The sequence below is a fragment of the Serinus canaria genome, chromosome 2 (genome assembly GCF_022539315.1).
Source record: "Serinus canaria isolate serCan28SL12 chromosome 2, serCan2020, whole genome shotgun sequence".
NCBI classification, from domain to species: Eukaryota; Metazoa; Chordata; class Aves; order Passeriformes; family Fringillidae; genus Serinus; species Serinus canaria.
This window is the reverse complement of record NC_066315.1, coordinates 21637954-21653588: the sequence shown is the minus strand read 5'-3', so window position 1 is coordinate 21653588 and position 15635 is coordinate 21637954. Positions and strand designations below refer to the sequence as shown.

Below are 15635 nucleotides of genomic sequence, written 5' to 3'. Positions count from 1 at the left end.
ATTTCCCTGGATCTATTTAAAGCCTTTCCAGAACTCATTTAGACTGTGCTTTATTTTAACAAAATATTGAAGAAATACAAGACAAAGTTAAAACTGGAAAAACAAGTTGTAACCTAAATTTACAAATACCATCCATAATTAAAAAAACCTCCAACATTTTTGCAATCATGTATGCACACTGATCTGTAACTCACCTCTCTTTTGAACAAACTACTTGTATTTTAGAGAAACTTATAATTTTGTTGTGAAAGTATAAAAGGAATTTGCTAATCTTTTCCCACTGGATGAAATTTAATTCCTGATCTGATTTATTTAAACCAATAAATCTGAAGTTAGGATCATTTGAACATCAATTTCTTTTGTCTGATGAATTGCAGAGATATTCCTTCAGTATATCAATGACAAAGTAAAGTCTGCAAATACAGAACTAGCCTCTCCTCCCCATTCTAACCTGGTAGTCTTCTTCTACCCTTAAAAAAAAAGATGATTTTTTCACTATTTGTCATTTAAAGCCCATTTAGTTTGATGTTGAACTTCACGTAACTTGCATTAAAAATATTAGAGAAATTTAAATTCTGCTCAACTTTTCTCAGTTATGCATAAGCAATATGAAATACTTGCTTTTCCCCTCAGTATTTTTTGGAATACAGAAGCAAATGTACAGTAGATGAATATGAAGGTTAAGAAATGAAGCACAAAAACCCTGTGACTCTCAGAAGCAAATGGTAATGGCAAGGTTATTTATCTAAACAGATAAAGCACAAAGAAATCAAATTCGGGCTCTGTGATTGCAATCCAGCAGTTAATGATTATGCACACCATGATTAACTTACCATAATTTTTATCTTTTTCTTACAAATCCCTCCATTTGCAGCATCAAGTTATTCAAACTCTTTTATGACAACAAAGCCTCAAGTTCACCTGAGGTTCCTGAGGTTCCAGACACAATATAATTTTCTTTGTGGAATTAGAAGAGGAAGACACTGATGCCTGCTGTATTGCTATGCCAAAGCAAGTATTCTTCTTCTGCCACAGTTCAGGTGTATTGACAGAGGAGGGAACTCATAATCCACAATCTGCTTTCCTACCACGAGTGCACATCATTTACAACTGCATTGTACTAAGGCCTTCAGAGGCTCAATACTTGTAATTATTATTATTTTGAAAGGCCTTACTTTTCCCTGTTCCCAATCTTCTAATTCTACATTGGACAAATGTTCTGGATTTTGGAATGCATCAGGTGCTAATGTCCAAGTAACTTATTTAAAGCTTTCTTGCTTGGTACTTCTATGCTATACCTTTATCCATAGAAGTGAAGCTATGGGAGAAGAGAGAAAAGATGCCACTGTTAAAACAGAGTTTAGTATTACACATTAGACTCCTAGAAGGGGACACACTGCCATGCTAATGTCATTAAGTATGCAAAATGGGGAAAGAAAAGTCCCTGTGGGTCTCTCACCCACCAAAGGGAGTGCAGGGCAAAAGAGAGCAGAAGACAAACTCCTTACAAAAGTATTTTTCATTCTGGAGTCAGAAAACATTTTTCTGTAAATATTCCAACAATATTCCTCGAAGACACCAATAGCTTCAAAAGCTTTAAACTTTTTTTAGAATGTTAAAGATTTATTTTAAAATAAACCTTTTAATCCCCCTTTTTAATAGTTTGGAATAAGATATTCAAATATGAGGGGTTAAAAATAAATGCCTCCCCATCTACTGCATCTTGCAGAGTAAGCCCTTTCCTTCAGGCTGCTATCAATCCAGAAACATTTGGCCTCCACTTGCACAATAAACCCACATGGATTCTAAGAACAGAATAATGATGTTGGAGGCTTGACTGCAAATTGTTTAATTGTGCATAGTTCTGTACCTTGCCCTCCATGTTTCTCTCTGATTTGGAGTCTCTCTATGTCCTACACCCAGCTAAACTTTTCCTAGTTATATATATAAAAAAGGAAACACCCATGTCTTCTTGGGTTTCCACCTCACTAAAAACAGAACTCCCCCTCTTGTTGTCAACTCACACCCTTGTAAAACAGAATGGGATTACGATATTGCAGCAAACTTGATAAGAAAAAGTTACACCAAAAAACCCCAAAACACTGCTTAAACAAAAGTTTTATCATCTCTCAGAATATTTAATATTTTTTCTATGATGTAAAAAAAACCAACAACAACAAAACAAACGAAAACCCACACACAGACAAGGTGAAAAAGAAAGACTTGAAAATCAAGCATAATGCAATACTAAGGATTTCAAACTGCTGCTCAAACTTGAGGGAGAAGCAGAGGACAGACAGGAAGCATTACAAATAAAAGCATGGCTAATGTGAATTAGGGTTTGATAGCAGGATCCATTAAAGCTTTAAAAGGAAAGGATTAGCATTCTCAGTTTTCACATTCTAGTAAAGAAACTTACCAAGATCAAAGATTAAAATTTAATCTTCAACTTCCTTTCAGTGAGGAAATAAAGCAGCTGCAACAAATTGGATTTACTGTACTTAAGCAGTTGAAGAATCCAGTTTCTTTGAAAAAAGTCTTAAAAGAAGGACTATCTCAAATGAAGGCAAGAGGGCTAAAAAAAATTGATCCAGCTTCCCTATTTCTCCAGATGATTTAGGTTTTGAGCTAGGATTACAAAGCCAGGCAACCCACATTAAAGTTTTACTCACAAGGAGACACAAAACACAGCTAAATTTCAAAGCCTTTGCTCAGACCCTCCCGCTTCTGTTTCCTTGGAGCTTTTCTCTGCTTTGTCCCTGACAACCCCAGCTACAGCCTGCATCCTCTACAGCCCTGTCAGTGACAGCCCAGCTACAGCCTGCATCCTCTACAGCCCTGTCAGTGACAGCCCAGCTACAGCCTGCATCCTCTACAGCCCTGTCAGTGACAGCCCAGCTACAGCCTGCATCCTCTACAGCCCTGTCAGTGACAGCCCAGCTACAGCCTGCACCTCTACAGCCTTGTGCCTTCCTCTCTGACCCTGCCCTGCCTGCTCACAGCAGCACACTACAGACTCCAGAGTGTTTACAAGCAGCATCTTGACAGAGATCCTATTTTCATGAGCAAGTTTTTTAGCCAAATGGGGCATGAGCAGTCACTGAAAAGAAAGAATCTTTGCTAACAGAGAATATAGTGTATCTTCCTTTCTGTAGTCCATAAAAGACCTGGTAGGTCATGGTGTGTTTGAAACAGAGAAGCTAATTTTGCCTGGAGTTAATCACATCTGAATTTACTTTCTTTACAAATACAGCTGTATTATTCAGATAGAAAATGCAGTCTTGCTGGATATTAAAATATGAAGTTTTATTAATATAACCAAATATTAAGCTATATTATGACATTAAGAATGAATAGCATAGTTTGGACCTTGAAAAGGCTAATTCTGAAGGAACAGCCAGACAAACTGAACCTATCTTTAAGATATGACAACACATTAAAAAAAATTCTTAATTCCACAGTCAAGCTTAATTCAGTATAAGGTGTGAGTGTCCCTTCAATTTAATTTGATGCTTATCTATGCCTTAAACAGTAACAGAATTCCAAACATGGAAGACTGACTTTTTTCCCCTCTAACTTTTCTCCCTCCACAGAACACCATAATAAGATGGGGATCTAGGAAGAAACAGCAGAGGGATACAAAAAACAGAGTGGTATAAAATACAGCATAGTCACTGAATGTACAAAATAAATTTCCCATAAATGTGATAAACTGATTAAAAAGTTACACCAATGGGGACAAAGGGGCCATAATTTACACCAGGCACACCAACCTGGAAACCTGAAAAAATTATTTAGGAGGAAATCTGTGGTGGTAAACATTACAAAAATCATTGTTTTCATTTCAGCAAAAATCAAAGCAGAAGAAAAAAATTCTAAAGCATTTTGAGTGTTTTTCTGCTTTGCATACAGTGCTTTCCTTTTTCCTTTCACTTTGTTTAAAAAGATGTTCTATGTTAAAGTGATCAACTTTAAAACATCAGTGAGATCAATTTTTATACCATTAGTGAATCAATATGCAGGAAATGAGCCAAGCAGGAAACTGATGGAATCTCTCTTGTAATCATCCATCAATATTTAGCATATATAAATTTCAATTTCAGATACAGAATTTGAACTTGAAAGTATCAAAAGCAGAGTGTGTCATAACACAGGTAGTGCGTTAGCCAAAAGGAGGACTAAGAATTGCCCTAAGGGAGGAAAAAGCTGTTTAAACTGAGCTAAAGAGTTTTAATGCAAGGATATTGTGGGACAATGGTTCCAGATTTTGCCTAGCCACATCTTTGATTGAGCTAACTAGTACTTCAAGGCAGTGGTCTCAAAGTGGGATGCAGAAGATAATCCTTTGGGGTACTGGAAAAAACCCTTCTTGTACTGCTAATAAATTTTTTAAAATGTAACATTTCCATAACCATGTAAATTGTTTATTTCATCTTTATCTTATACTCTTCAATTTCCATATTTGTATGTTTAAGAATGCAAATAATATATTAGCACAATAGTATATTTATACAATTTATAAATAATTATACCTATACTGTGGGGGTTCTTAGAATTTTTTTTGCTGATGGGGTGTGTGATCAAATGTCTCTGTGCTTCAAGAGACATTCAACATTTCTTTCCAGAAACACAGAGGAGGCAGGAATGTCTGCCTCTGTACATTTCAAATACTCCAGGATCCAGTTCCTTGATACTTTGGGATCCCTATCCCATCAAATGACAATTCTGTAATTTGAATGTTACAGAATTTGAACTATTTTCTTCATCTAGACGTGCCATGGATCACAGGCTTCTCCTGGCTGCCCTCCTGTGAGCTGTTATTCTCAAGCACTTCAGAACTGTTAATTTTATGTACTTTAAGGCCTTTAGAACTGCCTTTAGAAATACACTATTCTTAGAGAAGAGTGGAGCCAAAAGCATTGCTCTGCAGTGTTCAATTCAAGTCCTAGGAAAAAAAACACATGACAGTGATGACATCTGAAGAAACAAATGAAGGCCCTGAGTGGCTCATCAGTATTACAATTCACACAACTGAAATGCCTCTGAACACTGATGGACTGGGGGCATCAACCAGGAAGCCTACTGCAGTATTTGACCTCCCTCTGGGTAAAGAGATGTTTTCCAATGTCCAGTCTGAACCTTCTTCCTGATGACCTGTGTATTAGGTTAAGTGTGCTGAACTGATAACCAGGTTGTCTACTGCAGATTCACTTTTCCAGCTTGATTTGCCATTAGACACCTGCCAACAAAGTAAGAGGTCCAATTCCCAGATGGGTGGGCATATTGCTAAGGAATGCAATTAAGCTGAGAGACACAAAAAATGTTACTCTTTTGTGAAAAACTAATTGATAAATTTTCAGCTTCACCATTTTCCAGATAGTGGTATTCACGAGATCTGTAAAATGGATGAGATCTTTTAATGAGATTGGAAACTATGTTGTTCATTGTAGTTTGAATTTTCAAGTGTGTGAGACAAAGAATACTGAAAATTGTAGAACATGAATGAGAGCAGCTGTAAAAGAAAAATTCCTTTTAAAATTTTTCTGATGTCCTATCCCTGTATTTATTTCATGCTTTGCAGCAAGCTCCCTTAGTGAACATGCACACAGAAAAGCTTATCTGTAGGAAATCTAATGTTTAACCTGAAGGCCTTGTTGATCTGTTGATCCTGGGTTAACTGGTTTCCAAGTCAGCATCAACAACAGCCTATACTGTCAACAAAGTCAGACCTGTATTCCTCACCTTACTTTTTTTTTTTTTTTGGTGGGGGAAGGCAGAAATAGATATAGACTCAGATTCTGTCAAGTCCACTGACAAGATACATAAAACATTTTGCTTTTCGTGCCTGTGAAATATAATTTTGGAAACCTCAAGAAAACCTTACTCAACAAAAGTTTGAAGTCATAGACCTTGCTACCTTAAGAAGAGCAGCCAGTAGAATAGAAGAGCATCATCAGAAAGGAAGAATAGAATGTTTATTTATAATAGTTTCAATTATACAGCAAACACTCCTAAACCAGATCTCAAAGTGTTTTACAAACAGCAATGCAGTATGCCTTGGGCAGAATTACAGTCCCAGACTTGCTCTTATCTGCTGATGAAGAATTCAGATTACAGCATACATTCACTGCTTCAAAATGCCAGTAATGGTAGGGGAGCAAAACACTAAATTTTGGTATTACTTTAACATCATTCTAAAATAGCTAGACCATAAAAAGCAATTGGCCAAAACTCATGCCTCATTACAGACATATTACTGATAAAACACATTCTGCTGCCAGATTACCTTTGGTTTGAATAAAAACCCCCAAAAATACCAAATATGATTAAAATAATTATAACTGATGCTGACCATTAGAAACCTGCTAGGAATATTTTTTCCCTTCCCTCACCTGACAGGCACACTACACTCACAGCAAAAACAATATAAAATTATACCCCAAATATCTAGAGTAGTTCAGACTCCTGACTGCAGTGTCTCACAAACAGATATACAAGAACATTGTCAAGATATAGCAGAGGTTATTCCACAATTTGAGCCTTTACACAATAAAGCCATCAAACAAAATCAAACCTGAAAGGCCAAGATCTTCAGAACAGCCTGACTGCACACATCTCAGCTAAAATTTAACAGCAGCTATGAACATCCAAAATTTCCAGTATCAGTGTAGGTTCAAATAAGTTTACACCTTCCCAGACCTCCCCCACATAACCAGGGATGCCAAAGCAGTATAACATGAATCATTAGGCATATCAGCAAATTCAGAGAAGAGTTCAAGAACTGGAATGTCTCAAAACCTTACAGTCAATCAGAGGGGAGAAAAAAGAAACTTGGAAAAACATCTTTTTTTCTTACTCAACTCTGCATTTGGCCTAAATAAAATACCAATTCCATATTCCTGAACATTTTCATAAAATCCATTTCAAGCACTGGCAATAAAATGATCTATCATGAGAGAGAGAGCAGCAGAAAAAAACCCCAAAGCTTTGCTTACAAGCTTGAAATGTTTTACTTCATAGTAAAGACCCTTTTGGATAGTGTCTTCATATATTCTCTATATCATGGATTGTTTCAAAGATCTCAGATGGCTGCTATGTTACTCCAGGGCTCAGACATTAACAAATTAATCCAGATTTAAGGCAAAAGAACTTGTTTTACATTTGTTATGAACAGAACATTCAACTGCTGCAGTTGAATGGCAGTTTTATGGCAACCTGTGACTGAGTTTTCCATCTGCCTGGGTCTTCAAACACAGAATTACAGAATGGCTTGGGTTGGGAGGGACCTTACAGATCATCTTGCTCCAACACCCTGCCATGGGCAGGGACACCTCCCACTACACCAGGCTGCACAGAGACCCAACCAACGTGGCAATGTCTCTGCAAAAGGAGAGTACCTCCCCATCCAACACACAGGGCTGAGAGGATAAACTGTATAATGATCATAAGATACTCGAATATTTATCATACTAGAAATCACATATGCTGTAAATAAAAAATAAGCCTTTTACTGTTTCAGCATTTTGTCTTGCATTGAAGAAAGGGAGACAGTGAACTGTTTTGCCAGTTGGAATAGTTTTTGGACTAATAGTTTAAGGACTACTACTAAGATGAACTTCTACTGTGTCTGAGCCATCACAAATAAATTAAAATCTAGCTAAAGAAAATAAATATTTTTTACCCCTCTTGCCTAACTTTTAAAAAATGATCTTCAAAAGGTAGCTGATTTCAATACTTTTAGGGGTAGCTTTAAAACTATAAGTAATAAAATACAAAGAATATTTCATAAAAACATGTAAAAAATTTAAGCAAGTTACTGTAAGCTATTTCAGACTTTAAAAAATTTAAATATTTAATCTCAGAATTATTCTGTTTTACACTACTACAGTTTCCAGGGAACCATTCCCAAATCTAAGACTTGTCAGATAAAAAAAAAAAAAAAAAAAAGAAGCTAAAATACATCAATTTCTTTAAGAAGTTGACTCATTTCCACAGGATTAGAAACCATACATATTGTATAGTTATATAACTTAAATAATTTAAGTAATGCTGCTGTAGCAATGCTTCTCCATCAGGCTAACTTACAACTGGTCTTGCAGTTCCACAATGATATATTCCAGCTGCTCCTTCTCCATTTTATGGGCTAGATCCATATCTTCAATTCTTTGTAACAGCAGTTTATTCTGTGAGACAGATTCAGACAGTTGGTTTTCTCTGAGCCGTACCAATTCTTCAAGATAACCCTGAAAATGTAAGTTATTAGAAAACTTTGAATAACACACTATCAAAACCACTTTTGGTTATTCATGTTCATATTTGTTGGTTTATGATGTATACAATTTTATTTTGGGTTTGTTGCAGGTTTTTTTAATGATTTATTTTTAAACAGCCTAGTAAATTGACTTTAGTTTTAGATTAGTTTGAGATTTCCTAATGGGTAACATGAAAATCATATATTTATTTATATTCTTGCAGAGGAGTAGAAAAATGGATGAAAAAATGAGACAGGAAAGCCACCAGCATGAAACACTAATTCATCTTTCATAAACAACTGTCACAAGTACAAGAAAAAGATCAGAATTCTACAACTGACCAGGTGCAGGATGTTAGATAATACACAAGGGTAAGAGTAGACTGTATCTACATGGATCTTTATAGTGAATGAAAGGGATCCAGAATTACTATGGATAAAATATCCAATGTTATTTTAAAGTTTCTTTGAACTTTTAAATCACACATTAAAACGACAAAGAAGGTTCCAGCATGTCAGAGGTTAGTAACTTCTTAGAAATTGTCAATTAAAACCAAGTACAGTAAGTCTACACTACATAAAATTGTGCACATTCCTTGAAACCTGTGGAATAATGTGCAACTGTTTTATATGTGCCCATGTTTTAAAAAGGTATTAAACACAAGGTAATTTTCAGAGACATACAATGTGTGTCTGTTCACAACTCCTGTTGAGTTAAAAAAACAGGTTCACATTAGCTGGTAACAAAGTGCTACTAGTGTAATTCATCACCACAAAGACTCTTAAGGGTTTGAAGCATCTCTGGTATGAGAAGAGACAGAAGGAGCTGGGATTGCTCAGTTCAGGGCTGAAGAGAAGAGGGTAAGGAAAAAGAATCATATCAATGTGCATCAGTGTTTAATAGGAGGGTGTATGCATGATGGAATCAGACCATTCTCTATGATAGCCAGTGAAAAGAGGCAATGTGCACAATCAGAAATACATCCATATAGGAAACTACTTAAACATAAGAAAACTTTTCTTTCCTCTTTCATTTTTTCCCCATTAAATGAGCCTGTCCAAACAGGCTGGAGAATGTATATCCCCAAGATATTCACAGCCTGACTGAAAGAGGCCTTGAGAAACCCGCTCTAGTCTACTTTTTTTCTGAGCAGGGGAGATGGACAAGACAATCTCCAGAGGTGCCATCTGACCACAACTATTCTGTGATCCTATAGTTAAATATAGTTCTATCCACTGGGTATATTCATATTTGACAGGGACTTTTTAGTCTCAGTACAAGTTCCAAGGAATCTTTAGAGCTTTTCAGTATGCCTAGTTCTGCCTCAAATATTACTGTTATCTTGATTCCTAAGATCTTCCTTGGAGTTCTAAGTCAGCACTTTGAAAGTACTAAATGATGCATTACAACATAACAAATTTCCTGCCTCTCAAAAACATAAAAAACCCAAAACAAAATTAAAAAAAAATCAAACCATTTTACAGAAACATATTAGACTGGAAGCACCAGTATCAGAAACATAATCCTATGTACAGTAAATACCTCTATCTATAATGACATGGAGATGCACATCCCACCAGTACAAGCATATAAACTTCCAGTATAACCAGTACACAAATAATTCAGGAGTTTACTATTCAAAAGTGAACAGCTTAAAGCATTCCAGAACAGGGAAAGGATAACTTCCACATAAATAATAACAAATGTGTAAAGCATGACTCATTGATCTGGACAGAAGACAACTTGGAAAAGACAAAGCTGTCGTATTTCCAGAGTGGCCTGTGCAGGGCAGAAAGGAAGAGACAGTTCCTAACCTTTTAAAAAGCAAGAGCTAGGCACCATGAAATCAAGCTCTTAGGAACCAGATTTCAAAAGATAGAATAGGAGGTAGTTTTTCACACAACAGATGGTAGATTCATAGAATGCTTTGCCAAAAAAAAAAAATGTTTGGATGGTGAAATTTTACATGGAACTGAGGGGATATTTGACAAGTATTTGGCAGACATCTATCTCAGGTTACTACACAGACAAACCTTTTAGCTTCAGGCAGCCCCTCAGCTGACATACATTGGCTAAGAGTACATTAGAAGAAAAGAGGGGCATAATCATGTGCTTTGTGTTTATTCTTCCCTCCACATCTGCTTTGGTCAAGTACACAAGATGGGACAGTAGCATAACCAAGGATTCTTGGTCTAAACCAGCAGAGTGTAGCTGATCCAATAAAGCAATGCTAGGATTTAGCTTGCTAAAGTAACACCTGACCCTATCCTACCACTCAAATGGCTCAGAAGAGAGACTTTTATCTTAGCTGCAATCCAATTTCTTGTCACATTGTGACCTGGTGCTACTAATGGCTGCAGCACACAGACTTACTTGAGAGGCACAAAAGGAATTTCTCACTATTTGGGGAAAATGAATGAAAGAGAGCAAAAGAAGGATCCATCAGACCTACTGTATCAACTACTAAAGACATTATTTTCAACTTGGTCTTCTTGTCACAAACACCCAGTTTTCCAACACACAGAATGTCAGAAAGCCCTTTTGTTCAAATAAAAATTCTCTGATCAACTGGCACCTACTGCACTGAGTGCAACTCAGTCATTGGTGCAACTTATTGGCATGAAAAAAGGGAAGGGAGAGAAACACTTGGGAAAGGAGCTCTATTACACAGTCCATCTTAATGGTCATTTGTTCAAGCTGTAATAGAACAGTTGCAGTATAGCTGAAGTGAATCATATAAAAATTTGGCAGGCACATCCCAAATGAAAATTAGGGAACAGAAAACTTTCTGACTGTAGGAAAATAAGTTATTTTGCTGCTGCAATTGCTCCAAAGGAGGACAACTAGGAAAGTGTCAACAGCTGTCAGAGTAGATACCATTTTGAAAATTGTTTAAATGCACCAAAATGAAAATTTCCAAAGATTTATCCTATAACTGAATTAAATTCACCCCTGTATTAGTTACCTATAGAAGTTAGTGATTCATTAAGAGAATGTTACCAGAAATAACTTCCATGGAATGTGAATGGTTCTAGATCTTGGACTCATGAATAAACCAAAATCACCATTTGCTGTTACAGCCACTGACAACCTTTGTGCTTATGCAGACAAAGGTTCCTAGAGATTCTGACTGTGTATGGGGGTTACATGTTTCTACACATGTATGTCACAACTTTGATGGAGTATCTTTGGAATTTAACCACTTGGATAATCAAGAAAAATAAGCATCCACCTATTTTTTTTCTCTTCAATGCTTCTCCAGACAGACAACACTCTCCTCATGGTGGGGAAAAGTGTACACTCAAACTGATCCTATGTTTTTGTCTGGCAAGGATGGGAATTCCTTCTGGAGGTTCAAGAGAAAGGTTTTCAGTCATGTATTTGAAAAGATTCCTTTTGAACAGCATGCTCTGCTTTATATAACCAGGGAAAATGCCCTCTGTTACCAGAGAGGACCCCAGGAACACAAGTTCTTTCCATATGGAAAGTGATACCATACCAGCTGAGAAAATTGGACCAGAAACCTGGATGAAACAGTTCAGGTCATATTTCAAAAAGGAAGTTTAAGAGACCCAAAACACAAAAGCAATAATTGTACGCACAATTAAAAAAAAATTAAATATATATTATCCCACAGGAAATCTGACTCTTCCACTGTTACTTAGAAAAACTCTAGCTATGTTCTTTCAAGTGCATTAAAATAAACCAAATTTGATTCTACCTATTCCATATATTTCAGGGAAATAATTACACCTCCAAGCACCCTTGAGTGGTTCCAGCCCTTCATAAGGTTGACTTAATTCAGTTTCACAAAAATCAAATTCTTAAACTAGGAAAACAGAACAATAAAAATACTACCAGATGTTGTTTTAAAAAATTTAACCAGGTGTATTTAATTTTTTTCCTGTTATTTTTTCTGACCCTGCCTGCCTTTATTTGTTCACTACTTCTTTGGTTTGTATGAAGAGTCTGCCCTCTTCACTCTCTACTAGCAAATATGCATTGTAATTACTGTGGATGCAATAATGTTGTTATGAAAAACTGACAAGTACTTTGCTTTGAAAATGCTAAATTACTAAAAGGTTTGGACATATATTTCACTTCACCTTTAATTTAAGGTTGGGTGGTAGATGGAAAACTCACCTTTGGTTTCTGTAGTTACACTCAATAACCACCTAAATTAAAATCCAACACAAACATATCCTTTCATGTTTTCCTTTCCCATTCAGCTTCAATCAAGTTGTAAAACTACCTATTTTCTAAAAACCCATCCCAGTATCACTGAGAAGATAGTTTTATGTTTAATCTAAATGGATTACTTTGCTGATCCTTTTTGTTTAGTTTAAGACCAAGTGTTAAAGTTTAACATCACTATCATCATAAAAGCCTTCAACTGTCAGTCTACCTACAATAAAAATCTATGACTTCTAAGGAAGAGAAAATTCATATGAACTTCAAGCTCACAATCTAACAACATTAGAGATACAGTGTCTGTAACTCCAAGACTGGATAAAGAAGCCAAAGCTTCAACATTAGATTGTGAAATCTGATCTCTGAATTATTGCTATTCTCTTCCCCAACTCATCAAGCCTCTTTTCCCTTAAATCAGTGAGCAAAGATGTTTGGATACTCTGAGGATCATAAAATTTAGGACCACTTACATGAAGCTAAACAGCATCTAATAATATATTTTCCTGCCTTTACTTAGATGGATATGTCACCACTTGGCTGGTGATGAGCTTTGGTTCCATAGCCCCCACACAAAACTAATCTTTTACCTTCTGTTCCAATGCAAGCCGGTACTTCTGTTCTACCCTTTTGCATTTGTTGTACCAACTGTTTTCATCTGTGATGAAAGGAGGGCCAATGTTCTCTGGAGTACTGCCTTCACTGCCACTACTGCCCAGCGTTCTTAGCTCTTCTTCATCACTGCTGATACTGTCAGAACTGAAGAATCATATTTATTAGCCAAGTCAAAATGCAAATTCTGGTTGAAATTGAAACATTGCATTTCTTAAAAAGCTCTGCAAACAAAAAAAAAAAAACCAAAAAAACAACAACAACAACAAAAAAAAAAAAAAAAAGGAAATGCTGGGATACAATGTATTACTAAACACAATTTGTATTTCAAGCTTTTGTTTCTATAGCCACCTAAAAAATGGACAAAAATTAGCTTGTGATCTTTGCCAAGTCAGACAACTGTATGTGGGCTACTTTCCTTAGCACAAAGGCTAAATGCATTACAGTATAGATTTTGTTTCTTGAAAAAAAAAAGGCAGAAACCCCAAAAAGTGGTTGTCATTACATTAAAACAAGTTAAATCAGAACGTATATCTATGTTTGTAGCAAAGATCCTGTGCCTGATCCTGTGCCTGTTCCTTCACAGAATGTAGCTCCCTACACAGTAAGTAGACTCATTGTTAAAATATCTTCATATCTTCCAGAATCAATGCATGCTAGAGAATGCAGACATCTGTCTCAAAGATGAGAATTTATTTTAGTCTAGAGAAGAAGAGGGGATGTCATCAATGCATATAACTATCTCAAATGCAGGTGTCAAGAGGATGCTGCCAAGCTATTTTCAGTGGTGCTCAGCGACAGGAAGAAGAGCAATGGCAATAAAGTAAAACACAAGATCCATCTCAGCCATGAAGCAGAACTTCTTTACATGGAGGGTGGCAGAGCACTGGAGCAGGCTGCCCAGGGAAGTTGTGGAGTGTCCCTCTCTGCTCCAGGTGTCGCCTGTTACAGGTGACCCTGTCTAGGGGCTTGGACCAGGTGATTTCCAAAGGTGCCTTCTAGCACAAACAATTCTGTGATTCTGCTTTATCCCAGTACACATTTGAAAATCTTCCCTTACAACTATATTTCCCCTCTACACTAACAGAATTTGCTGGGTTTTTTTAAGTAGTGATTTCCATAACCCCGTGATCCTCCCATGATACAAACTGAATCACAGTTTGTCACTAACACGTAAACTAGTAAGAACTTCAAGAGACTAACTAGGATGTTTCATGTTCAGTTGTACATCTTCAAGACTATTCCTAAGTGCTTCTCTCCTTTGGGTAAACCTAATAATAGAAAACATATCTTTAATTTCCACGCTTTTTGGTGATGTCAAATTGCTACTTGATTTATTAGACAGTAAGAATTCTTTTTATTATTACTTATAAGTCTGATCAGAGGAGCAAAATGCAGCTAAAAAGTTTACACAGCCTGGTCACGACTTTCTGTGATGTGCTAATGGCTTATATTGACTATGTCATATCTTATATTTATCAGGGTGTATATTATTTTTATTTACAAAATATCTATTTACTTTTATGGCTACTCAGAAAAGGCCTAAGAGAAAAGACAGCTTGGTCTAGTGATCATCAAAGGAGATGCACTCATTTTCCACTGAACTGTTATTCTGAATCAAGGAAACACAATTAGCATGACTCACATTTCATGAATCATATAACAGTTCCAACAGTCTCAAAGAGTGAGGTAGCTGAGTGTACAGGTTTGTACTGAAAGATAAATATCATTTTGCATATGAAATGAAAAATAAGAGGCCCAATAAAAAGTAAAATCTTGCCAATGAAATAAAATTTTAAAAAGCAGAGTAAAGCTAAGAAGTACCTTTGGGTGAACTTCAAGTACGGCGTATAATCTATGACAGCTGGATAACTTCCATCCAATCCCTCACCCTTCAGACAAAAACTGATAAAACAGAGCAACAATCGTAAGTTTATAACAAGAAAACTAAATTAGTGACAGTTGAATATTACCAGCCTGAAACTTCATTTTTTGTAATTTCTTGGTGCTATAAACCCTAATTTTTAAACATTCACTTTTATTCTTAATAATACAGGGAGATGGCAAGAGAATAACTGGAAAGCTAACTGAAGAAGCAGGAACAGAAGAATTATGGACAAGCCTGGAATTTTCCACATTTAACATAATTTAAAGGGTTTGCAGAGTGCTTATATAACCATTCTATTAAGTAAAAATTAATTTTTTTAAAAATATTTCAGGATCTTTCTCCTTTCAGACACTTACAGGTGCTGAGGTGCACGAAGCTGAAGAACATAAATGAACCTAACTTTTGGAAAATGTTCTTAAATGGCTGCAGCTTTATAAAGCTTTCACTTACACTGTATTTTTTTTTTAACTGGAAATAAATTATTGCATTTAACTATGCTTAAACTATCACAGAAGTGACAAAATTATCCTGCTTCCACAAGGCTCATATTCCTCATTCCTCCTATCTCTGCTATTGATAAACAGATTCTAGTAAGTCACAGATATTGCTAACTGAATTGCAAAGTGCCATTTTTGACAATGCATTAATTTAAATCCTAGTTGGGAAGTACATCTAAAGGGTTGTTGGTTTTTTCC

At 36.1% G+C, this 15635-nt stretch overlaps 1 protein-coding gene across 1 annotated transcript in view; it reads right to left on the bottom strand.

Moving 5' to 3' along the window:
• The window catches only part of RUNDC3B (RUN domain containing 3B), a 50821-nt gene that overhangs the window by 12311 nt on the left and 22875 nt on the right, over window positions 1-15635 (bottom strand). Inside the window, exons 6-8 of the mRNA XM_030230845.2 lie at window positions 14877-14957; window positions 13031-13199; window positions 8086-8243 (exon numbers count right to left, since the gene is read on the bottom strand). Of these exons, the coding sequence (XP_030086705.1) occupies window positions 8086-8243; window positions 13031-13199; window positions 14877-14957 (408 nt within the window). The remainder of the gene's footprint in view (window positions 1-8085; window positions 8244-13030; window positions 13200-14876; window positions 14958-15635) is intronic.